The 24,872-nt window shown below is 53.6% G+C and overlaps 2 protein-coding genes across 3 annotated transcripts in view; one reads left to right on the top strand and one right to left on the bottom strand.

Moving 5' to 3' along the window:
• The window catches only part of Macrod1 (mono-ADP ribosylhydrolase 1), a 136,981-nt gene that overhangs the window by 33,956 nt on the left and 78,153 nt on the right, over window positions 1-24,872 (top strand). The window lies entirely within an intron of this gene.
• The window catches only part of Flrt1 (fibronectin leucine rich transmembrane protein 1), a 67,601-nt gene continuing 46,373 nt past the window's right edge, over window positions 3,645-24,872 (bottom strand). The window contains exons 2-3 of the mRNA XM_057780076.1: window positions 12,777-13,636; window positions 3,645-6,102 (exon numbers count right to left, since the gene is read on the bottom strand). Coding sequence (XP_057636059.1) covers window positions 4,029-6,053 — 2,025 coding nt within the window. The 5' untranslated portion in view covers window positions 6,054-6,102; window positions 12,777-13,636 and the 3' untranslated portion in view covers window positions 3,645-4,028. The remainder of the gene's footprint in view (window positions 6,103-12,776; window positions 13,637-24,872) is intronic.

Raw genomic sequence — 24,872 nt, 5'->3', positions numbered from 1 at the left:
TTTGGGACTTGAACTGCCACTTGTGGGGGGTTGGGTGGGAAGGGGCCCGAGTATGGCTCTTTCCTTACTCCCCTTGCCAGCGGCAATGAAGGGAGGAAGTTCAGGCTAGGAGGCCATTCCAGACACACTGCCCATCCCTTCTGTAGTCCACACTGGCCCTTGCTACCCAGCAGCAGTTCCTTCATGGCCTCGAGGCCATTAGAACCTTCCAGACTCTACATGGAGGGGTTGCTCTTGCAGGGCCTTCGTGAAGCAAGTGACCCCAGTCACCCTCATTTTAAAGAGGGAAGGCAGAAGCTTACATTTGCATAACAGGATCCTGGCTTCCTTGCTGGGGCTGAGCTGGGCAGCTAGCCTACTAGAAACCCTGGGAAGGGGGTCCTGAGAGACCTCATGCCTACTGAGGAGGTGAGGCATAGCTGCATGGAACAGGGGTGGGCTTCTGGCTCCAGGAAGGAAAGGCAGGAAGGACTCCTAGGTTATCAGCATCGCCCAGGGTGAGGAAGGGGTACTATCCCAGCACCTGCTCCCCAAGGCAGGATCTCCCACACAGGGCCACAGCACGGCTCCAATTTAAGGAGGAGGCAGGCCAGGGGGCAGCCTTTCAGGGAAGATGGAGGCTTCCTCAGGAAGAGGATGCAGATGAGGGAAGAAAGGGATCTTTTGATTCACGTCATGTCTGTGGAATTGAGTATGACTAATTAATAGATTTTATTCTTAGTAATCTCTTAAGCATTCCATACGTTGGGCCCCACGCCTGAGCTGAGCCTACCAGAAACTTCATTCGCAAAATGCAAATGCCTATGGTCCTGCTGCCTCTCCTTCCTTGCCTTTTCTTCCCCATTTTTTTTTAAAGAGGAAATTTAAAGTAAAATCGCCGTGTAATAGAAAAAGAGATTCCAATCGCTGCATCTAATTACCACGAAGGGTAAACCACTTAACCAAAGAAGTGTCGCTGGCTTTTTTTTTTTTTAATTTAAACTTGCCTTAAATGCCACAGAATACACTCGTCAGGGCTGAGGCCACTGAGGTGGTTCCGGCTGGTTAGAGACTGAGGATGAGGCTGGCCCGCCACAGACCTCCCTGTGGAAATGTCAGCTGCACCGAGACAGGATCTCATAGGCCTTCCACTGTCAACCCTGGCTTCCCTCAACGTCTACTGTAACATGAGGCCAGAAGCCAGGTTCTCTGTCTGCTTTGGGAAACTAGGACAAAGGTCACACTTGGGATACTGGGCAGGGGGGTTCTGGGGATCTAGCTCAGTGGCAGAGTGCTTGCTTTGCATGACTAGGTGCTGGACGCAATCGCTAGGACTCCCCCCATCCCCAACACACACAGAATAAAGGGTACTGGGAAAATGTTAAACACAAAAGGGCAGAAATGACAGAGAGGGCTCTCAGGGGCTGCAGGGCCATGGCTGGGCAGTGCGCACCCTGACCAGCATTTAGTGCTCCTTAGGGGGTAATGCGTGGACTCTCCAGCTGCGTGTAATGTCCACTGAGCTCCACCCAAGCTTTGACATTCTGCCTGTGCCTGCCAAGGTCCCTGTCGGTCAAGCTTATCTGTGCAGTGGGGGAAGAAATTTACCACAGCCCAAGCAGCTCTAGCATTTGGCCCACAAGTTCCTGAATCTCCAGGTAGGGCCTTCCAGGCAGTTCCCAGGGTCTAGGTCACCTGCCATTCCTACGAGTTTTCCTGGCCACCAAAGAAAGTGATCAGATCCTTCTGGGGCAGGGAATAGATAATAAGGGGAACATGGACGAGTCGAGAGGACAGGGCAGATTACAGGTGCAAGGTAGGTGTGGGGATCTGGGGTTCTACCTTCCTGGGGCCCTGGAGAAGGCTGGCACCGTGCCCTTGATGCCTGCCCAGCATCTGGACTCTCCTTCACATAGCTGTTCCTCACAGATGGGTCTCCTCCATGCCTGCCTAAGCTGCCAGAACTAGGGTATTGTTAGGGTCACTGGGGACAGCTGAGCTCCAGGACACACATTTATACAGACCTGAATCTGAGGCTCAGGAACTTCCCTCCCTTGACCTCATTATGCGGGGAAAAAGACTTGGGATGAAGAGGGAAGAGAGGTCTCCTTTGGAATGATCCATGTCCACACCCCTCGGCCACTCCCTGGGGCTGGTGGACTGGGGTCTCCATTTGGTATGATGACCCCTTGGGTTCTGATTAGGAGCCTGCGCCCCTTTCCACTACTCTGGAGCACCTGCTGGGTCCATTTCTTTCAATCTCATCTCTTCACTGAAGGACCAGTTGGCTCTTTAACGTCCAGCAAGTGGATGGCCCCCCAGGTACACTTCGGCAGCTGCCTGGCCGCTTCTTCCTGCCTTTGCTTTGAACAGAGTGGCAGAGGTCTTTGGCAGAGGTCTTTTGAAAACACCACTATCAGGAGCTGGACCCCTTCTCATCCGCTGCCCTCGGACCAGTATCTTCCTTTGATGACTTTTTTCTCCAGTGCAGGGCAAAGCAATACATTGACAGATGGTGACCCGGGCTCCCCGAGTATAGGGCGAAGCAGACATCAGAATCGCAGGCCCCGCTCTTTCCTCCTTTCTGGATTTGCTGTCATTATTTTATCATCGTTTTAATCTCATGGCTCACCACACTGTGGTCTCCGTTGATAAATGATAACGGCATTGATTCCACAGTGGGGGAATAAAATCTGAGCTCTTCCCAGGGCCCCGGTCAGTACCCTTCTAGAGGTGATGCATTTTACAAAGAAATCTGATTTTTTTTCCCTCTTGAGAACAGAGCCCCTGGTGTGGGCATGGCTGAGATGTGTGTGTGTGTGTGTCCCAGGGATTTTCTGAAATTTTTTTTCTTTTTTTCTGGGCTTTGTTTGAGCAGCCATGGAAACCAATAGGTCTAGCCAGCGGATGTGTGTGTGACACGTATATTTATAAACAGTCCCTGCACTAATTACCTGTCCCAGGAGAAAGAGTAAACACTATTGTGGGGACAGGATCTATAGGGGAAGGATAGATGGGGACTGGCCATCAAGGAAAGCTTTTCTCCATAGCAGGAAGGAGAGTGGCCTGGCTCTGGGCAGGGTGACACAGGATGGACTCTAAAGCATCCTCAGCCAATTCTTCCTAACTCCACTGGGATGCTGATACCAGTGCCTCTAAGAAACAGCAATCCCTCCACCCGGGCTGAGGCCTCTCCCCCACCTCACTCTCATCCCACACATGGTTTACTTACTGAATGATTTCTAGGAGAAAGCAAACTTTTTGCAATTCTATCATCTGAGGAAATGTCAAGGACTGACCCAAAGGTGCTGAGAGGACAGACACGCAGCTCTATCTACCCATCTGTACTGAGACACGTGACATGGCAACAGGCGGGCAGACAGACGCACCTCCACGCGGCAGGGAGCTTCTACGGAGTTCGGTGAATGGAACCGAAGCGCTCAGCATTGGAAGGAAAAGTTTGACTGTTTTTTTCTTTTTTTCTTTTAATTGACTATGGTATTGTTCGGAGAATACCATGGAGGACGCCATATTTCTCCAGATCTGGAAAGAAAAGAGCATGGAAAGAGCCAGGGAAGAGATGTCAGGACAGTAGCTCCGTAGCAAAGTCTTCTTCCCCGGGCTCTTTTGTGAAAAACCCCAAAACCTTTCACTGAGCTGTCAGTGTGAGCAGCTGGCAGGGGGTGCGTGGGGGGCTCCATGCCATCTCGTCCATCTGTCACCTGATGCTCTCTGATGGCCCTGAATGGAGCTTGAGGTGTACACGAATGTTGTACAGGTAGTATCAATCTGGTTCAGGGGGAAAAAAAGTCCCAATCCAACCCTTCACGCTCATGATCTGGTATAAATTACGAATTATGTCTCCAACAATGCTGAATTTCCCTCCTGCTTTCTATGTGTTTAATTTTTTTTTATCCCACTATTGTGTTTACCAACCCTCCCCAAACTTTGCTTTCTGCTGGGAAAGTCACTATGGAGTTTCTCTTCCTGGCTCCTGGTATTGCAGTGGGCTAGACAGAGCCACGTGAGCACACCGGGGGTGGCTGGCTTCATGTATAGGAGTAGTCCACATCAGGGATGCCGCCATCCCGGTAGCCCCGTGTGGTGCCGTAGCCAATAGTGTGGGCGCCCTTGCAGAGGCTGCTGCCATTGGAGGGGAAGATGGTGTGCACCACGTACTCCTCTTTGGAGCGGTACGGGTTGATGGGTAGCATCTGCAGTCCTGGGCCTCGGATTTCCAGGATGGAGTTATCCTTCTTGGTCCCTGACTCCATGTAGTCATCCTTTCTCCTGTTGCCCCTGTTATAGACCCTCTCTCGGGTCAGCAGCTCACCAGCCCGGTGCACATACCAGCAGATGGCCCCCAGGACCAGGAAGAGAAAGACGAGAGCTACGGCGCCACCAATGATGCCAGCCAGGGGCAGCCCTGCCATAGGACCAGCATTCTGTTCCTGATTGAGTGTGGTGGTAGGGCCGTAGCTATCAGCCGTCTCTGCCTTGGCACACACAGGTGTCTCATCAGCCACATAGGTGTTGCCAGTCTCCATGGTGACCATGCAGATAATGTAGGTGGATTTGGGCTCCAGGGCCGTCAGCAAGTATTCTGTCTTGTCCCCCTGCACCAGGGTCTCTGTGATAGAACCCACAGCTGGGCTATGGCCCAGACGCAGCCAACTGAGCCGGAAAGAGGAGGCAGGTAGCATGGCCTTCCATGTGATTCGGATGGAGTCTGCTGTCAGTGGCTTCACCTGAATGACCAATGTCTTGGCACCATCACCGGTGCCCATGGGGTAGTCAATGTTGGAGTCAGGGAGGCGCAGTCCTGGCCTCTTGGCCTTGAGAGTAAACAGAGAGCCCTGGGGCGTGGTGACAGCAGCTTGGTTGCTGGCGGTGGTCTTGGCAGCTGCATTGGCTGCACTGCCCTGTGACCCGGCCTCAAAGCACTCGTCCATCTCGCTGGTGATGTCTTTGATGGCCATGCCCCGGACCTTCTCAGGGCCCTGGCACATGAGGCCCCGCACATTGACCACTGCAGCCCGTGCCTTCACCCAGTCCCGAAGCCACATGAGGTTACAGCCACAGAACCAGGGGTTGTTCCTGAGAAGCAGCTGTGCCAGGTTCCCCAGGTCATCAAACAGGCCTCGAGGCAGTGTGGTGAGGTTGTTATTGGACAAGTCCAACCTCTCCAGCTCCCTCATCTTGGCCAGCGTATTGTAGGGGATGTGGCTGATGGCATTGTCCTGCAAGTAGAGCTTCTGCAGGTGGGCACTAGGCAGGTTGAGGGGCGGGGCAGCCAGCGAGTTGCGCACCAGTGACAGCTCTGTGAGGTTCTGCAGGCGGCTGAAGGTGTCGTCAGCAATGCGCTGGTTGGCCAGCAGGTTTCCATCCAGAACTAGGCGCCGCAGGCTGTTGAGACCCTTGAACGCATGCAGTGGGATGGTGGAGATGCGGTTGTCATCCAGCCGCAGCTCTTCCAGCGTGTGCGGCAGCCCCGATGGGATGCTGCTTAGGTGGTTCCGGCTCAGGAAAAGTAGCTTGAGCTGCTTGCTGTCGGCGAAAGCGTCCTCCTCGATGCTCACGGTGGAAACGGAGTTGTCATCCAGGTGCAGCTTCTCCAGCAGCGGGATGCGAGCCAATGAGTCCCTGGCGATGGTGCGCACATTGTTGTCCTGTAGATGTAGCTCTCGAAGGGAGCGGGGCAGGTTGATGGGGAATTCATCCAGGTCGTTCTCATACAGGTAGATGACCTGCACTTTGACCTTGGTCTTGAGGTCCTGAGGGATGCCTGCATTGTTGATCTGGTTGTTTTGTAGGTAGAGGGTGGTGGCATCATCAGGGATGTCTGAGGGGATGGACGTGAGTCCCCGGTCGTTGCAGTAGATGAAGCCATTGTCACAGCGGCACACTGATGGGCAGGTAGTGCTATCGATGACCTCCGTGAGGAAGGCAATGAGCCCATAGCAGAGAAACAGCCAGTCCCGCAGGTCCATGGTGGCCGTGGTCATCACAACAGTGGCTGTGATGGTGGCAGCAGGTGTGGTGGTAGTGGTGGCAGTAGGGTGTGCCACCACCATGGTGGACAGCTGGTGGAGGTCTGACCCACCTAACCTGGAGCCTCAATACCTGCAAGGAGCACAAGATAGGTGTGCTGAGTGTGAGACAGAGACAGGGCCCAGGGAGTCATCAGAGTTGGGTCTTGCAGGGCTGAGGCCAGGCAATTTTATGCCAACCTGGAGACAGGTAAGCTCCCTGGCCAGGATGACTCTAATGACTGATGTTCACTGTGATTCTCATCAGGAGGGTCTGGTCCTTGGGAGGAGCCAACACCCTAGGGCATTTAGTGTGTGCTGCTGCGGCTTGGGCTATGACCTCACTCTTTAAGGGCCATACAAATGGGGCCGGCCAGTGAGATGGATTTCCATCAGGACTGGGACAGACCTAATTCTGGCATGGACTCAGGGTCTGAAGGAAAAGCTTGTTTCTGGGAGGCTGTCAGCTCAAGAGGCGTGTCGCCAGAACCTCCAGGAAAGACGCAGCCAGCGGTCACTGGTGGGCAGCGGAGAACACTGAGCTCATTGTCAGGTGGTGAAACACCACGTCCTGTTTGTCAGCCATGTGTTTCAGACCCAGAAGAATGAGGTGTCAACAGATCTGATCCTGGCTCCGAGTTCTGTGCTTTCCGGGGGAACTATTCCATACCTAGTCTCTCCCCAGCTGAAATAACAGGGCACACACACGTGCACACGCACATGTACACTTACACATCAGCTTTCTTGATTTAAAGAAATGAGACAAATAAAGGAGGGAGACGTTGTCAGCACGCTGAGGAAATTTTTCTGCAAGGTGTAATTTCAGTTTTCGCAAATAGAAAAATTGCAGCATAGAGTTTTCTCATTATTTTACTGTTCACAGTGGTAAAAAATCAATTAAAGAGAAATTATCTTTCCATCTCAGTGAAAAAGGGTGTCTTCATACAGCCAGAAAAGGTCTGCAGTAAGACTCAGGGTCAAGGAGGCTCCCAGGGCAGAATGTGATGGCTTCTCAAACCTGATCTGAGGGCCTGGCCCGGGAGGACAGCTCTGGAGTGCGGAGCAGTGTCCAGTGGGGACCTCACCAGGATGCCCCAGGAACCAGATGGCTCCAGTTCTCATACACACACTACACCCTCCCCTTACGTGTCCCTCTCTGCTCCTGGCAGCCTCTCTCTATTCAGGGAGCTCCTCCTCACCCTTCAGGACACGCGGAAACACTCCAGCCTTTACTGGGTCCCCCGGTGGCCTCTGCCCTGTCCATCCACTGAGCCGTGCACCACTGTCCAGTCCACCCATCTTCCTGCTCACACCCACCCTGCCTGGCCCACTTTCCCTGTTTCCACAGCTCCTCAGGTTTTGGGCTTCCTTGCACACTGAGCCCTCCACCACTGCAGTGGCTGCCCAAGCCAGGTAGCAGGCCCTGTGACATTCTGCATCGTGTCCCTCTCCCTCTGAAGCAGCTGGACCCACCTTGCTGCCCCAAGACATACTTCCCTCCTCCCAGAATGGATCCTCAGAGACACATGCTGCCCACACTTCCCACAGGTCACCTCATCAAGAAACCCCGAATATGTAACCCCAGAATATGTCTTCTCTCTGCTCAGCGTTTACCGACTCATCACCAATCAGCATGTGCTTTATTTTAGGGCTTTTGGGGTACCCTACGCATTAGGGTCTATTCTGGGGTACCCTACGCATTAGGGTCTATTCTGGGGTACCCTACCCATTAGGGTCTAGCCTGGTAGTTGGTACACAACAGGCCCTTATCAAGTATCTCTACAAAGAAATTGGTACTGGCCCCTTCTGAAGGCACAGCTCTGCTGGCAGGAGGCTGTGGAATCCAGATGTGCTCCCAGGCCTAGAATCTTAAACATGGCTCCCACGCTCCACTGAGACCGAGGCCCAGCCAGCCTGGGCATTACTATGGGCTGGGGCTGAGGGCTCTCTTGTCCTCACCAGACTCCTGTTGCTCTGTGTGTGGTACGACATCCCAAGCTGCTCCAGGCCTGGCCAAATCCTCTTGCCAATCATCACCTTGGGATCCAAAGCTAAAGACAGCATAGCATGCACACCCAATAGAGCTGACCCTTGAGCCAGACCCGTCTGTATTCACAGGCAGCCTGCACAGCACATCCTCAGTGTGCTCCTGTGCCTGGCAGTCACATAGTCTCTTCTACTTCACAACTTGAAGTACAGAGAGGTGAGGGGTTCAGCCACTCCAAGGTCACAGACACCTAGACCTATAGCTGCATACCTGTCTCATCTTAAAGGAGCCTGAAGGTCCCACCACAAGTCACTGTGTGAACAGGGATGAGGAGTGGGACAGGGCTTCAGCTTGTTCCTAGGCTGCCTCACTTTGTCCCGGGGAGGTGGCCCAGCACCTCTCCCTGAGCCCAAGTTTGGCCAGAAGACATACCTGCTCCTGGCCAGCTGATGAGTTCTGTCTTGAGGGACACAGGCAGCCTCTGCCCTTGCCGTTCTGGGCCAGTGCCCTGAGCAAGGCCAGACTTGTTAAGGCCAAAGCCAAGGCTGCCACCACAATCTCCGGTGTGGACATCTGTTCTCCTCCCGTTAGCTCATGGCCACAGTCCCCAGCCTCCCGAGACTCTGCATCATAATAGACTCTAAATTGCACCTCTCAGAGATGTTTGATGGATAATGGAGCAGCAGTGTGAGGCAGGGACCCAAGGCCTTTCCACCCCCTATCTACTGCCCATCCATCTTTCCCAAGCGTCCCTGGTCACCCTGCTTCCCCAAGGCCGACTCCAGTCTCAGCCCCAGGAGCTTCAGGAGCAGGACAGACCTACCTGGGGAAGGAAACGGCAGCCTCTCTAGAAGAGCCCTTAAACTATTCAGACGCCTGGTGGCCTTTTCATTCCCTTGTTGTGTCTGATAGTTTATGTGGTCATCAAATTAAACCTGGTAAATTGCCCTACTTTTACGGGATCACTGGCTGTCATTGTGGGGATTACACAGACGGTGTGCCACGAGTTACAACCTGCCAGTTCTGTGATGGACAGCAGGATACGGACGCTTCACTAGAGGGGTGCAGAGAGACGGTTCAGGCTGGTGACCTCCCTTAGCTGGGGGGCTGAGAGAGGCTGTGGGGGGGCTGAAGCAGTTGCTGGTTTCTGCCAATGGTCAGAACAGAGTGCAGTGGGCTCGAGTCCTGCCTCTACCGCTTCCAGGCAGTGTGATTTAAGTAGGCTGTAAGTTCTCTCTGGGCTTCAGCTTCCTTGTCTATATATGTGGTTGACAGTTGCCCTTACGTGATAATTTACAGTGATAAGATGAGATTATGTGTGCAGAGTATCCCACGTGCAGAACACCCTTCCTAAGAACAGCCTGTGTCCCCACTTCCTCCTATACACAGGGATAGCCCCTGTGTTAACCGCCCCTCTGTGCTGCTGCTGCTTCTTTTTTTTTAATGTGCGTTGGTGTTTTGCCATAGGTGTCGGGTCCCTTGGAACTGGAGTTACAGACAGTTGTGAACCGCCATGTGGGTGCTGGGAATTGAACCAGGGTCTATCTGGGCTTCATCTGAGAAACCAGACCAAGTCTGCCCCCGTGGGTCCTTGTGAGGATGGAACAGGCTACTTTCGGCTTAGCTGAGCACTGCTCGGTCACCCCATTAGCCACATTACTTCACTGGTCCAGATGTGAGTTATAGATGAGGCCCAGGAACTTGAAGCTTGTCCAGCAGATACCATGGGGGCACTTCCTGCATGCCCTGACCCTCTAACACTTTCTCGTCTTAGCTGCGCTGGAGTGCCAGCCAGTCTCACCCATTATCCCAAACAGCTCAGTTCCCAGTCCTTGTCCAGTGGTTGCACTCAGCATCAGTAATGCCCGGAGAGCCGGGGGCGGGGATTCTTTTCAAATCTAAAGTTAATTATTTTTCTAATTTCATGCCGCATGCATTATGTATCAGCCGTTATCACTGGCATTAATTGCAGACAGGTATGCAAATCCGCCAGAAATGAACTGCAAGTTCACCTAAGCACGTGGGCCCGGGTGGGGCTGGGCATCAAGGATGTCCTCCTTGGCGTCAGAGAAAGCGAATCGCTTTAAAAAACAAGGCTTTCAAATTGTGTCTTAAGAGGTTAATTATATTGATAGCAGTGTTCGATATTAAACTATGCAGGCCAGGACGGGGGAGGGGCGAAAGGAGACACATGTAATTTTGTTTCTTTCTCTCGTAGCATCTCTTGATGACGGTCCTCCACCTGATACTGCCGCCTGGGTCCCTTCGGAGTAAAGCTGCCTCCACTAAGACTTAATTCCTTTGGGGAGGGGAAGAAAGAAGCAGATTTAATGCCAGTGGGAGGGAGGATGACGAGAGGGGGCAGTGCCAGCAGGGCAAGTGACAGACCTCAAGACTAGGGTTGGGTCCGGGATCTTTGTGGCTGAGCTCAGTGGCTACCTGTAGGAGCCTGGGCCGCTTGAGGGGAAGAGAAGAGGAGGTGTGGAGAAAGTGCTGACCAGGAGGAATCCCAGGCAGGCATGGAGGCTGCGGCCTCTCAGGAGCAGGGGATCAATCGACCTTGCTTGGAATGAGGGTTTCTAATTGTGACCTCCGGTTTCCTGGGCATCCATTACGTTCTGGCTCTTCCCAGGGATCCTAAACTTCTGCTTCTCAGGTGTGGTCTGTCCTTTCCCCCGCAATGAGCCTGGCCCAGAGAGGCTCTGTAAACATCTTTTGTATCTGTATGCATGTGAGGGCCAGAGGCTGCCATGGGATGTATTTATTACTCTCCACCTTATCTTTCGAGACAGGTCTCACAGAAATCAGAGCTCACTGACTGGCTAGGCTGGCTGCTCAGGGATCTCCAGAGAGTCACCTGTCTCTGGCCCCACCTCCAGCGCTAGGGTTACACACATGCACCACCATGCCTGTCTTTTATGTGGGCACTGGGATCTAACACCCAGGTCCTTGTACTTAAGCAGCAGGCACTTCACTGGTGGAGCCATCTCCCTAGCCACATCTTGAATAAACGAGGCAGGCTCTAGAATCTGCAGCCCAGAGCTAGGCAACTGAAGAAAAGAGGAGGTGGGACCTTCCCATCAGTATCAGAGGCCATGGTGACCTGGTGTTCTCATTATAGCAATCCCGAGAGACCAAAAGAAAAGTCCTGTCTGAACTATGAAGAGCTGGCCACCCACCCAGGCCTCAGAGCTCCTCAAATTCAGCTGCTCTGGAGAAGCAGGCCCAAGAAGGCCTGGCTGTGCCCCAACTTGGTGGCCAGCTTGGCACTGACCATAAGTGCCCATGCCATGAATGCATGCAGGAGTAGAAAACCGACAGCACCCTGGGAGTGGGAGGAAGAGGACTTGGAGCCCATCTATCTGCTCCTTATAGATGTTACAGGGATAGGCCCAGTAACAGCCTTCTAGCAGTCTTTCCTCCGAGGTCTGAACTCTCAAACCCTTCCCCATAGGTTTGTTAGAGCAGGTGATGGGATGTGCCCCAGCTCACCAGCACCTCTGGCCAGTCTCTGGGCTCTTCTTAAGAGTCCACGGTGTCTCTTAGGAATAGCTGGCCTTGTTTCTTTCCAGCCGGTTATAGCCCATGTGTACACAGGAGAGCACACTCCAGGAGAGGACCTGCCCTCATTTATACCACCCTCAGCCCATCCAGGGCACCTCTGCCCCCAAAGCCCAGTGTGTCCCTTTCTGTTTCTCCACCTCTGGGTAAGGCGAGGCTGCACAAAGCCAGCTGAGCAGATTTTTCCATCAGCGCTTCACTTAGAACAACAGGATTGCCGCGGGAGGTGGTTGCTGTTCCCCTCTGGCTTGGCCTGGCCCCAGGAATTATCCCCTAGCTCCTCCTAGGGGCTGAGGGAAAGCTGAAGATGCAGAGAGGAGAACCATACGCAGGCGGGGCCCAGCTGTGTGCTTGCGGCCCAGCTGCTAGGTTGTCGCGCCTTTATAATAAATAACAGCAAATAGCCCATCCACAGGGCATCCTTCACGCCAGTGGCTAATAACACGGCTATTAATGCCCCCGCAGACGGCGTGTGCAGCGCACGGCTCTGACGGATGTCCCAGGCCCTGGCGCAGTCATAAATCAGCCCTTCTCTTGGGGCAGAGTGTGGGGAAGTGTCATTTTCCATCTTGGTAATGAATTGGGGCTTCCCTGCCCTGCCCAGGGCGCTGAGGGGTTCTGAAGTCGATGGGATTACTGCCCCTCCCCTCTGCATCCCTGGGAGTCCAGGAGGAGCTGGTCCAGCCAGTCACCTGCTGTGTAGCTGTGGGGCACTCACTCGACCTCTCTGGACTTGTCTCTGCCCTCTAACCAACAAAAGGGATCACTGGAGGCCAGTGAGATGACACTGGGTAGTGGCTCCTGGTCAGCCCTACCGCCATCTCTCTGAGCACAGTGGGGCAGGCCTGGAAGGAAGGAATCTTAGGATTCTTGCTAGTTCAAGGACAGCAGGTATCAAGGCTGATGGCCTTGGTCCCCTAAACTCTTGCCTATCCCTATCACTAAGCCTCATGACTGTCCCCTTTGTTCAGAGCAGGTGGCCAGCAAGCCTGGCAGGGAGGGGTCCAGGAGGAAGACACCGCTGTGACTCATTCCCGGGTGGTCTCCCATGCACCTGGCAGAGCCCGGCAGATGGATCCCTACCCTCATGTTGGGGACCTGCAGAGGGCAGGACTCAGTTGTCCCTCCCATGCACTGTGCTCCCTCCTGGTGGAAAAAGACTCTTGTCACCATCTGGACCACCAGGAAGTCCTGCTGGTCCCCCTGCCACAGGCTCTTACCTCCTCTGCTGCTGTTCCCTGGAGCCACTGGGTCCCAATGGGGTCACTGCTTCACAGGTCCAGGCCAGGCTCACATGCCTTGCCCTGTGTCACCAACAAACCCAGAACCACTCAACCACAGACGGCACCTCCGGGGCAGCAGGAACAATGAGGCACGCAGAGAATAAGAAGGTCTTGCAGTCTTGCTTGTGGTTAGGCTTCAGATGTGGCTGCAGGCCCCAAATGGCATCTTTGGCACCCTAGGCGCAGGCACAGGCACTGCAGGCTTGGCTCTCTGGAGTGAGAGGTACGTGTTCTGTGTGCACCCCCGGGGACTGCTGAGCCGGGCATGCCCCACAGCCCAGTGTTGGTCCCCGGGGAGTGTGGCCTCTCACGGGCCACCACTTCCACCGCAGCTCTTTGTAACTTTGGTCCTCTGTCCTCAGGCCACCCCTCTCCTGAAATGCCTCTGTGGGGCTGTTACCCCTTTTTCTTTACCAAGGTTCTTTTTTTTTTTTTCTTTCTTTTTAAATCCCTTTAAGTCACTTGGCAGAATGGCTCAGTGCAGAGAGCGCTCTTGCGTGACAGAGCTGAGAGAGAGCCACTCAGGCTGCATCTGTTGGGGGGGGTGTCTATTACCCCTCTGAGGAGTTCAGATTCACCACAGGCTGCAGTCTCCTCACCTCGCACTGCTGAGCTGTCAGGCCTGTGTGCCCCCGCTTTGGGAAGCCACTTTGAGAGGGGGCTGGTCTGCTTGGCTGCTCCTGCTTGTAGAGAAGCTTCTGGAGTGGGTGAGGCAGAAAGGTGGGTGATTCCTGCTTCAGCCACTGGGTGCAGCTGTCCAGAGTGGGGCCTTTCTCTCCTATTCCCCGCTTCTTCACCTGCCAAAGGCAACACAAGCAATCAAACCAAGGAAATGAGAGCCCCAGGGACAAGTGCTACAGGCAGCCATGGCCACCGCCCGCTGTTCTCACCTCTTCCCAGTAGCTGGGCTTGTTTGTTTCTTTTTCTTTTTCTCTTTCCGAGACAGCGTTTCTCTGCAAGTGCTCTGCAGCTGAGCCACATCCCTAGATCCCTTCCTTGCACAAATACTACTGTGCTGCACGCCTGGTCAGGGTCTGAGGTCACTGTTCCCACCACTGACCACGTTTTAAATCCAGGGAATATGCAGAACCCTTCCTGTAACTGCCTGCAAGGACCAGGTGGAGAAAAATGAAATTTGGAGGCTCGGCAAGATGACTTAGTGGGCAAAGACATCTAGCTCCGAGCCTGAAGACCTGAGTTCAATCTCTGGGAGCCCACATGGTGGAAGGAGAGAACTGATTCTCACAGTTGTTCTCTGACCACACACAGAGGAAATAAATAAATAAGTGAATAATTTAAAAGTTTGGGAGCTCCTGGCCTTACAGAGCCACACCCCAGCCTAGAGCAGCCTCCACTTCCCAGCACAAGCTTAACTGTCATTTTAAGGCTCCATCTGGGCTATCCTGGCTCTGGCCTCCAGAACAACTCAGCCTCTCTGGCTCACCAGGGGTCCACGACCTCCCTGCTCCAACTTCAGCTGTCTCCTCTTGTGGGGCCAGCCTTCCACACCCTGCTGCCCTTCCTGCTGTAGAGACAAGGGCTGCAGGCTGCCCCAAGGAATACATTAGCAGTCGGCCAAGAAGGCCCAACTCTGGTACTGCACCCCCTCCTCCACAGGAGCCCCCCTTTGGAAAGGAGCTTTAATGACAGCACAGGCTCTGGTTAGGCTCAGCTGCATCTAGGTACCTTCCTTTGGTTCAAGGCCTGCTCAGTGCCTGTAGCCTGCACACCTGGGTGCATATTCAATATGGCCATGTGCTGAGCAGAGGTGGCTGTCCATGGCTGCAGCCCACAGAGACCATAGGGGGCACATGGGAAGAGTGAAGTATGTGGTCAGTGCATGAAGAACTGATGGGGTAAGGGGCGCTCTCAGGGACACTTCCCAGGAAGCCAGACAGCAGCTAAGAGTAGCCAGGGCCAGGCAGGGCTGCAGATGCCAAGCGGCAGGTGGGCACAGTCCCAGGCAGGTGCAGAATGAGGTTGGACAGAAGGGAAGATAAGCCTGTTCCTGCAAAGGGGCAGTGGTAGCTGCAGCCTAAGCCATTATTGCTATTACCACCCGCGTGATTTCATCCAATTATAAACTGTAATTTCTCTATGAAAGCGAGAGATGGAAAGAGTCCAGTGAGGTCATCTGCCTTCCTGGACAGGCCAAGGAAATTGTTTTATACTGCTAGGGGTGGGAGCAGGCAGCTAGACCACCACACACACACACACACACACACACACACACACACACACACACAGGATGGGAGCTGTGTCCTTGGAGCCTGGAACCCCAACTGCCTGTCCATGACAGACACAAACCAGAGTTCTGCTTTTGAAATCACAGGCCCAGGAGGAAGGCAGATTCATCCCAGTAGTTATTGCTTGATTCAGGCTCCTCCAGCTCTCAGGAGCTAGTCAGTGCTGGCTCACCACTCCTAAGGCCCCTAGTCAGTGCTGGCTCACCACTCCTAAGGCCCCTAGTCAGTGCTGGCTCACCACTCCTAAGGCCCTTAGTCAGTGCTGGCTCACCACTTCTAAGGCCCCTAGTCAGTGCTGGCTCACCACTCCTAAGGCCCCTAGTCAGTGCTGGCTCACCACTCCTAAGGCCCCTACTCAGCCTGGCTCGCCATTGCAATCCCGACCTCCCATAGTTCCACTGCTCCCAATGAAACTAATTCATACATTGACATCTGTGAACAAATATGTCACGTGCATAAAACTAGGCTCATGTGCAAAAATCCCAACACAGGAAAACAGAAGTGTACACATATACAAAGATATATGCATCCCTATGCACATTTAAATTTATGCATATATGCAGAAATGAACAATGCAATATATAGACAAACACATGATCAAGATGTTCACACCTTTGCACCCAGGAATGCATATGACACATTTCCTCAGGCATGCATGCATATACATGAACACACATTCACAGACATGAAAATACACGGAGATCGACAGGAATGTGTACACATACACACATGTTACATGTGGGCCTTTCACCCACTGTCTCTCCCTCCTGTGAGAATCCTCACATCATCCCTCTGAATATGTGGTCCCACAGTTATAATGACAGTGATGTAACAGGATAAAATAGAGACTATGAAGCTGGAGACTCTAGTGCCTGGCTTAGTGCCATACACAAAGTAGGTATTTAATAAATGCACCCAACATTCTCTTCATTCTTCTTTCTCGCTGGAAAAACCAAGCTTCTGAGGAAGGCTCTCCTGGGCCTGCTGCTTTCTCTGAGCCTCAAGGGGACCTCTAGTGTGTGGACAGGTTTGGCTAGGTCTCCTTTCTGGAGGGGCCTCTTAGGTATCTTACACATGCACTGGCTTTCCAGGCCAGCCCGGCATTGTGAGCCCTGGCTAGTGTTGTGGCTTCTCCCACATGCGGGTGCTTAACTATGGCCGGGGGTAGCCACCTGCTGCCACTGCACCAAATGCATGTGGCCTGGGAGAAATAAGTAATGTGCCTAAAGCAAGCACCTGCCCCAGAGCCCTGCTAGACTGTAAGACGCCATGCCCCTGCAGTTACTGTCTATGCTTTCATGTGGGTTAACCAAGGAATCTGTTGGGCTCTAAGAGGCCAGAAATGGGGGCCCTCCTTAGCCCCACAGGGCAGCTCAGCTGAGCCCCTCTTTCCTGGACCTTCTTTGTATCCACACACTGGTCTAATCGCTCTACCAGTAAACCATTTTTTTAAAGTCTACCAAGGAAAACCTTCCATCTGTCAGCTCTTTGTTATCAACAACAACTCTAGTGAGAGTATTGGCAAGAGAAAGACAACCATCTATCCCTATGATCCATTCAACCATGCATCCGTCTCACCTAGCACACTCACTCAGTCATGTTCTAGGCACAGTACAGTACACTGGGGACCACAGGAGCCTAGTTCTATTGGGTCTCAGCCTTGCAGGGAAGCCAGTAGCTAGCAGATACTACAATGTGAGACACACTAGGTCCAGCCCAGGGGGAAAGAGATGAATTCTGGGGTGGGATGAGTGGGCTTCCTGGGGAAGATAACGCTGTCTTATAATTATGGCATCCTTCAGGCTCCCCTGACAGTCACATGAGAACTTGGTGGCAGGGCAGCCCACTTCTGTCCTTCAGGGCTTGCTGCCGAATTTGATGGGCCTTTAGCTTTACTGTTCACACTGCCTTCCAGATCTACGCTTGCTGATATTAATTCCTGTATAGCAATTAGCTCACCAGTTTTGCTTCAACCTCTGGCTCGTAGGGATGGAGTTTTGCATACATGGTGTTAATCAGATAGCGGATGTTTGCTGTGCAAACCCAGGTGGGCTCTGTGGCTAGCCATTTAGCCAGTCACATTTGAAATGAAAACACGTTGCCCTGTAACTCAGAGGGCAGAGTTCCCCTCACAGCCAGCAGGCTGGAGATGGAGTGAGCTGGGAAAGCGGGATTTGCTTTCGTTCGGACTACAGGCTGCAGGCAACATCTGTATCCTACTTTCCTAGTGATCAAACAGACTTTGTTCCGAGGCTGCTTACTGCCTCCGAGGATGGCCAGACATGGGTCTGCTTCTTTCTCTTTCATCACTGAGGGTGGTCATTCCCCTTAGATGCTGGAGCCACCAGAGTAACAGGGCAGAATGACAAGGGTGGAGGGCTGCAGCTAGAGTCACAGGCCAGCAAAGGGGCTAAACTGCTCGCAGAACAAGGTCAGCACAGTTGAGACCTGGGTAGGCAGAGTAACCGAGGCAGAGGGAACAGCATGGGAGAGTGGGAGGACCTGCACCGTCCGCGAGCCGAGAGTAAAGCTCTGTGCAATGGAGGGCAGGGACAGGGACTTGGTTCTGGGATACCCCTGAGAGGTGTGCTGAAGGGACTGGTCTTCATACTAAGAGCGACAGGGAGCCTGGTGGAAGTGTCCAGGCAGGGAATAACATGACCCAACTAGCAATGCAAACAAATCATTCTTTCTTGTGTGGAGAACTGGAGATTCTAGGAATGAGGGGACTAGGCTGGGGACAGTAAGCAGCAGAGTCACAGGGAAGGGGTTGACAACAGGAAGCCTCCAGGTTCTGCTCCCAGAAGACATGCCTGGTACTCAATGGGTGCCAGCCATTTTCCTTGCCGGAGAGCAGCTGGGTGCTCCTGGGAGCACCTTAGAGGGCCAGTTTCCTAGGTGGTTCCTCAGAACCTCAGATCTTGGCAGTCAGATACAACCGGAATAGGGAGGCCAGGAGTGGAATCCCAGTCATGCATGTGTGCACGGCTGTGTGTACATGTATGTGCACGTGTGTGTAAGCCAGGCGACAGGCACCTTATGTATCATTCTTTGGATGTCGTGTGGGGCAGTGCTACTCTGGAGATAAATGCAGGACCTCTGCCACAGATGCCTCTCCCTTCATGTGTGGGCAGCTGTGGTCACAGGTGGTCTGTGACTTTATTCTCATTCCCTGATGCTGGTGCTGGGAGGCCACACCAGATGTGAACAGATGCCACCTGCCCTGCAAGGGGTATGTCCTCTCTTGGATGGCTCTGCTTCTGCAGGTACCAGAGCTAGGGAGAAAGAGGGCCCTTTCTAGGATTCTGATCTCCCAACGTAGCCAAGCAGGGGAAGTGATTAGAGCTGCTGCCAGGAGACTAGCATCGCCCAGGCAGTGGGGACGCAAGAGCAGGGAGGGGCCCAAGAGGCCCTGGTTGCCCAAAGTTGGTCTGTGACTTTGAAACCTCTGAGCAAGGGCAGTGGAGCTCCTGTGCTGCAGAGCCTTGAGTGGGCACCAAGGAGGGCAGTCCAAGGGTGGCTGGCACCCATCTGGACGGACAGATGGCCGTCTGAAAGGAGGGCCCATCAGGGTGGCTGGGTCATGGAGGCCCTGGCCTGGTCTGCTCCATTGCTCTTGGGAGAGGCAGTGACACTAGGACTAACGGATGGGACTGGAGTGACAGTCCCTGGTCCATGGGGAAGCTGCCGGTCCCCTGTCTACCAGTGCCCAGTTAGGAGGCTGTCCTGCTGGCCAGGCCCGACTCAGGAGGCTTTGCTGCACCTTGACCCCATACCCAAGAGGGCCTCGACAGGCAAGGGGAGCCGTGGTGATGAGCCTGGTGCCAGCAGCTAAGGTCAGAACCTCTGTTTCAGGAAACTGGCCTACTTCTGCCAGCAACATGAGTGGCTCCTTGACCCTGTCTGCCCCACTATGGTGCCCTCAACTGGCCCCTTAGACTCCCTGCTCCCTGCCTGCCCCGCCCCCATCTCTAAGCATCCTCACATTTCCCAAAGCCCAGGCTCTGTACATTTTTGGTGGCTTTTTGTTTTTAGATGTGGTGTCTCACGATGTAGCCTAGGTCTTACACTGATCCTCCTGCCTCTGCCTCCCCAGGGCTGGGATTACTGGTGGGCACCACCATGCCTGGCCGCACACACTGGAGCTCTTTTCATTTATTTGTGTGTGGGTAAATGTGTGTGTGTATACAGACATAAATGTGTGTATGTGTGTGCGCAGACACAAATGTGTGTATGTGTGTGCGCAGACACAAATGTGTGTATGTGTGTGCGCAGACACAAATGTGTGTGTGTGCGCAGACATAAATGTGTGTATGTGTGTGTGCAGGTATATGAGTGTATGCGTGTGTGCAGACATAAATGTGTGTACGTGCCATTCCTCAGAAGTTGTGCACCTTAGTTTTGGGGATGAGGTTTGAGACAAGGTTTCTCATTAGTCTCTAGAACCTGGCCCACTAGGCAAGTCTCCATCTCCCCAACCCTGGGATTAAGAGGGCACACTGCTATACCTGGCTTCTTTTGTGGGTGCTAAGGCCTAAGCCTAGGTCCTCAGGCTTGTGTGGCAAGCACGTTACTGGCTGGGCATCTCCCAGCTCTCAGTGAACTCTGAAGCAGTAGTTTACTGCCCTGCGTCTCCATGGCTCATGGGTACATGGTAGGGAGTCCCAAATGGATGTCCTTCAGGGGGAAAGCCGACGGGGTGAGAGGGATCCCAGGTGTCCTCTCCCGTGCTAGGGATGCAGCAAGGATCCTAGGGTCTGCTAGTCTCTACTCTAGCTGCTCCCGGCCCTCAGGAGATAGAGGTAGGAGGATCCTAAGTTCAAGGTCCAGCCTTAGTGAGTTTGATGCCGTCCTAGACTACATGAGATCCTTTCTCCAAAATCAGTAAATTGAAAGCAAGCAAGCAAGCAAGCAATCATCGGAACACTCCAATAGCTAAATAGCCAGTCCCCCACAGATATGTCAGTAGCTTCATTCAAAGCTACAAGCTGGGGACGCCAGGGACTCCAGACCATGCACCGTGGTCATCCAAGTTACCCAGGTGTGGCCTCCAGACTCCTGCCTGCTGTGCCCTCTCCCAGGGACAAGTACTCTCCAGCCCCCTCAACGTCCCCACACACATCCCAGAGGCTCCTGTGCCAGGAGACCTTCACACACGGTGGGAGCCTCCTGCCCTTCCTTCCTGTAAGCTGTCTCTGGGCTGGGAAGGCTGGGAGGGGGTGGGCGGGCAGTTGCTCAGGCCAGGCGGCCAGACTCTGTTAATATTTACAGCCAAGGCTCAGGAAGCCATTAGCTTCCTTTTCTTGTTGTTAATTGAAAGAGGAGAAAGTGGTTGTAACACTTCAAAAGGACTTAAGGCACAGCCTAAGAGACCCGCTGAACTGGGAAGAGGGGAAAGAGAGAGTGTTTTATAAATGCAGCAGCGGCAGCGCCAGCCTCCCCAGAGGGTAAATGCGGCTTCCTCTTTGCAGCCAGGCAGTGCCTTCCCTCCAGGCTTCCTTACCGCGCCTTGCACGCCTTGCATTATGCGTTCCCTTTTCATTTGGGAGCCTGCCTTAAGGAGAGAGGGAAGGAGGGAAAGGAGCCTCACAGCTTTTGTTAATAACAAACCTCTTTGCAGCTGTAGCCTAATGAGGCCCCTGGTACCACAGATCCTGGAGCAGCAGGGCCTGGTGGCTGCAAGCCATCTTCCCTCCCAACATGCAGCCCAGTCAGACACTTGGTTACAAGCCACGAGGGGCCCCTGACCACCTGTGATCTTGGATGAACTTTGGGCTCAGACCCACTGTGAACCCCAGGGTTGGCTATGTTTTGGTGGTGAGTGGACCTCTGGTAGGCAGGTCTAGCAGGGAGAAGCCTCTGGTCTCTGGGCTTGGTGTCCTCAAGTTACTTTCTGCCCTACAAACGATCTCGCTGCTGACCCTGAATGCTGGACTTCGGGAGGATATAGAAGGGCTCTGCCCAACCAGACTGGCAGAGGGACTCAAAGGTTTCAGGGCAGAGTGTAGATCCGGGTAGAGTGCTTGCCCTAGTATATCAAGTCCTGGGTTCCATCCCTAACACAGAAAAAGGGGAATCCTGGGGGCCTTTAGCTCAGTTTGAAAAGAAGTATTTGTCATGCAAGCAGAGGACCTGAGTTTGATCCCAGAACCCACACAGAAATCCTGTGTGGTATGACTGCTCATAACTCCAGTGCCGGGGAGGTGGCGAGCCAACTGGGACTACTTAGTGGAATTCACTGTCTCAAAAAAACACGTGAACCTGCATGGTAGCGCCTGAGGTTGTCCACAGGTCTCCACTGGTACACAGCCAGGCGGGCACACACCAAACACTCCAGAAACCTGACGTTGGGGTCCAGCTGGTAACTGTCCCTTTCCGGCAGCCTTCTCTCGTCCTTCATTATTTCTGGCCTCCTTTACTGTGTTCACTCAGGCTCCCCTGGACCTCTAGACCTCAGTTTCTCTCAGCCTGGACTCTGCCAGGGGCTAACTGTATCAGACATGGGGGTGAGAGGCGCATATGCCTTGCCCCAGTTCCTAGTTACTGAGCAGACAGCATCGAAGGAAGGAGGTGAGCTCCAGACTTCCCCTCTGGTCAGACTCAACAGGGATGCCATTCGCTTCCCGGTTTCACAAGATGTGTGGCCACTATGCAGCACGGGAGTCCACGGAGATAAGGGTCAGTCCGATGAAGAGGACAAGCCCTGCCCTGTATCTCAGGCCTGGAAGAAGACTTAACTCCAAGAGCAGAGGGAAATACCAGCCTTTCCTAGTGGCCAGTTGCAAAGGGTCTATCCTCAGCAAAGGCTGCAAGCCCGGTGCCTGCCTGCAGATTCATGGGGCACAGTAGCAATTAAAAGCTGCAGCAGAGGCAGCAACTGAAGTTGCCTTGCTAGTGGCTGCGATCTGACCTTGCCTTTGTAACACCTGTTAGCTCCCCCGGGCTGGAATATTCTTCAAAACATGCTCCTGGAGAGGCTGAATAAGGTCTGGGTACAGCAAGGTGGTCCCCACGCTGGTGGCAAGCAGTGGCAAGATCAGCTTGTCCCTGCCTCCACATCCCTAGCTCATGCCCAGCACGAGAAAGGCGCCTGCACACTCACAGGGAGGGCTGTCTGAAAGGGAACATGGGGTCAGTGAGCTGGACTCGGGCACAGGAAGCCACTCATTCTGACCAGACACAGGCTCTGTCTTCAGCTGTCCCCTTTCTCCTCCCCCTGTCCTGAATTCTAAGCCAGGCAGGCCCTCCAGTCACTCTGGCCTCCACTTCCCCTTAGCATCTAGGAAGACCAGAGCCTGTGGCTTTTGTGGCAGGGTTAGCACCTCTGCCCACTCCAGCACCCACCAGACCCAGCTCCTTTACTTAGCTTGACATTCTGTTTGCATTTCCCCACCCCCACCCCTGCCCTGACTGAAATACTGATTTTACCCAGTGTGGTTTTTTTTTCTCTCTCTCTTTTTCTGTTGTTGTTTTAAGAGCCAGGCAGAAGGAAAAGGCAAGCCAAGAGAAAGTATTGACGAGTAAAACGAGGCCTCCATGAGGTGCCTTCCATAGCCATCTCTGGGATGTTGGTCCAAGACCCCACTGGGCCAACCCAGAAGGCCACCCAGCCCCTAATGTAGGCTAAGGCTGCACCAGTCAGGACAGTAGGTTTTTTAATACTCTGGAGCATGCTGTTGGCCCAACTCGGTATGACTGTTTGGGGGCGATGGGGGGGGCGGGGCTCCAGGAGGGTTCCTTGTTAATGGGCAGGCTGCCGTGCCTGTTTGCAAATCAGGTTCTGATGAACACTAGTCAGAAAATGGGGCCTCTGGGCCCCCCACGTAGAGCTGGTGTCAGGTGGTACAGTGACCCCCACTATCCCTAAACTAATCTGAGCATGTCCAAAGGGAACCTAGGTGGTTCCAGTCTTCAGAACTTTTTTTCTTTTGAGGTTTCTGAGAGAGGCTTCAATGGACCCAAATCACTGGGTCTGCCAGGCCTCAGCTGCCCCTGCGGGGAGGTGCTGTGGGAAGGAGAGCAGCCTCCAAAGGCTTCACTTGCTGGGCTCCTTGAGACGAGCATATTGATATCTCTGGATACCAGTTTGCCTATCTACGATGGAAGCCCTAGTCCAGGGTCACAGAGGGTTTACAGAGCAGGTCCAGCAGGCTTCACATTTCAAGCCACCAGTGCCAGCCGAGGAGCATATGCTGGGGAGGCCATGTCCCTGTAGCAGGTAGCTGAACATCCTGCAGTCTGAGTCCACCCCCAGGCCCACCCATGATCAGCAGCCCCTGGAGGCTTTGCCCCAACTCCAACATGTCACCTACCCCAAGTCCTAGTTTAGCATCCTAATGTCCCCAGAGTGAAGAATGAAATTATAGTGGCAAGAACCTGGCAGAACACAGACCACGATAAAATCAGCATCTAAATTGTGAAATGTGATTGGCAGCATCTCACGAGCGCCGTTGCACAGTAGGCTGTTCCTTGTTCCACCTCCCCTCCCTTCCTATCCCACATCTTCCTTGGAGCAAACCACAGCCTGGGACCAACTGACTAAGAGGTACTGTTCAGAGGTGCTGAGTACCTGGCCTGGCACACTGTCCCTGGTCCTTTCCCTACCTTCCTTCCTTTTGTGGGCTTTCTCCAAGAACTCAGCTGCTAATCTTTGTCTCAGCTTCTGCCAACTCTACCCAAGATGAACCCAAACCATTTGCTGGGGACTCATTGGTGCCCCTCCATCCGTATTTCAGTCTGGTGATGCTGCTGTCACAGGTAGGGATCTGCTTGAAGGCCTGGGCTTCCCGGTGCTTGGGCTGCTGGCCACCCCTCCTCTAGCAATGTTCTCTGCCCGGTCCCCGATGCTCTAGCCACCTGTGAGCCACCTGTGAGCAGGCACAGCTATCCAGGCTGGGTGATGAGCGGCAAGGTGGTTATTCTGCCACCTTCACTCCCCCAGGGGCCTCGTCATAAATTACCATCGATCCGCCGTGGGCCAGGCTGGAGACGAGCTGGGAAATAAAGCGCTGGGCTCAATAATTGTACCCTGCTGCCCAGATTTACTTATTCGTGGCTTTCCTACCCACTAGGAAACGCAACAATAAATAACAGCTGCCGATTAGGCTCCCGACAGGAAAAACACTGTGCAGATCATTTCCAAGGGATCGAGAGGGCTCAGGTCCCACCCGCCAGCATGCTAGCTTGGATTTGATTTGCACTTTCTCAGCCCCTGTCCTGGGCTCTTGACTTCAACTGTCTGGGACATGAAACCTTGAGTGTGTGTGTGTGTGTGGAGGGGGTCCAGCTGGGAAGGAGCCTCAGTCCCCAGGAGGGGTTAGGCTGCAGGACTGTTGGGCCCCAGGCATGCCCTCGTCTCTCCCTTTTGTTGCCCAGGAAGATACTAAGTTGTTTATACACTCCTGGGGCCTGGGGTTGTGGCTCAGCTTGTCGAGTGTTTACCTCACACTGACTCTGGAACCACAGTTTCAGCACCTGGCACGTGGAGGCCGGAAGGGCAGAAATTTAGGATCATCCACAGCAAGGTTAAGACCAGTCTAGGCTACATGAGACCTTGTTTCAAAAAACTAAAAAAGATGCCAGGTGGTGGGGGGCACACACCTTTAATCCCTGCACTTAGGAGCCACAGGCAGGCAGATCTTTGGGTTCCAGGCCAGTCTGGTCTACAGGGCAAGTTCCAGGACAGCCAGGGCTACACAGAAGAACCCTGCAAAAAACTAAAAAAGACAGCACCTGGTTCAAGTCTGTTTCATAGAGGAGCAGAACAGGCTCAGAGAGGTTAAGTACT

This window comes from Chionomys nivalis, chromosome 8 (genome assembly GCF_950005125.1).
Source record: "Chionomys nivalis chromosome 8, mChiNiv1.1, whole genome shotgun sequence".
Taxonomy (NCBI): Eukaryota; Metazoa; Chordata; class Mammalia; order Rodentia; family Cricetidae; genus Chionomys; species Chionomys nivalis.
The sequence above is the reverse complement of the archived record's forward strand: the minus strand, read 5'-3'. Positions and strand labels throughout refer to the sequence as shown.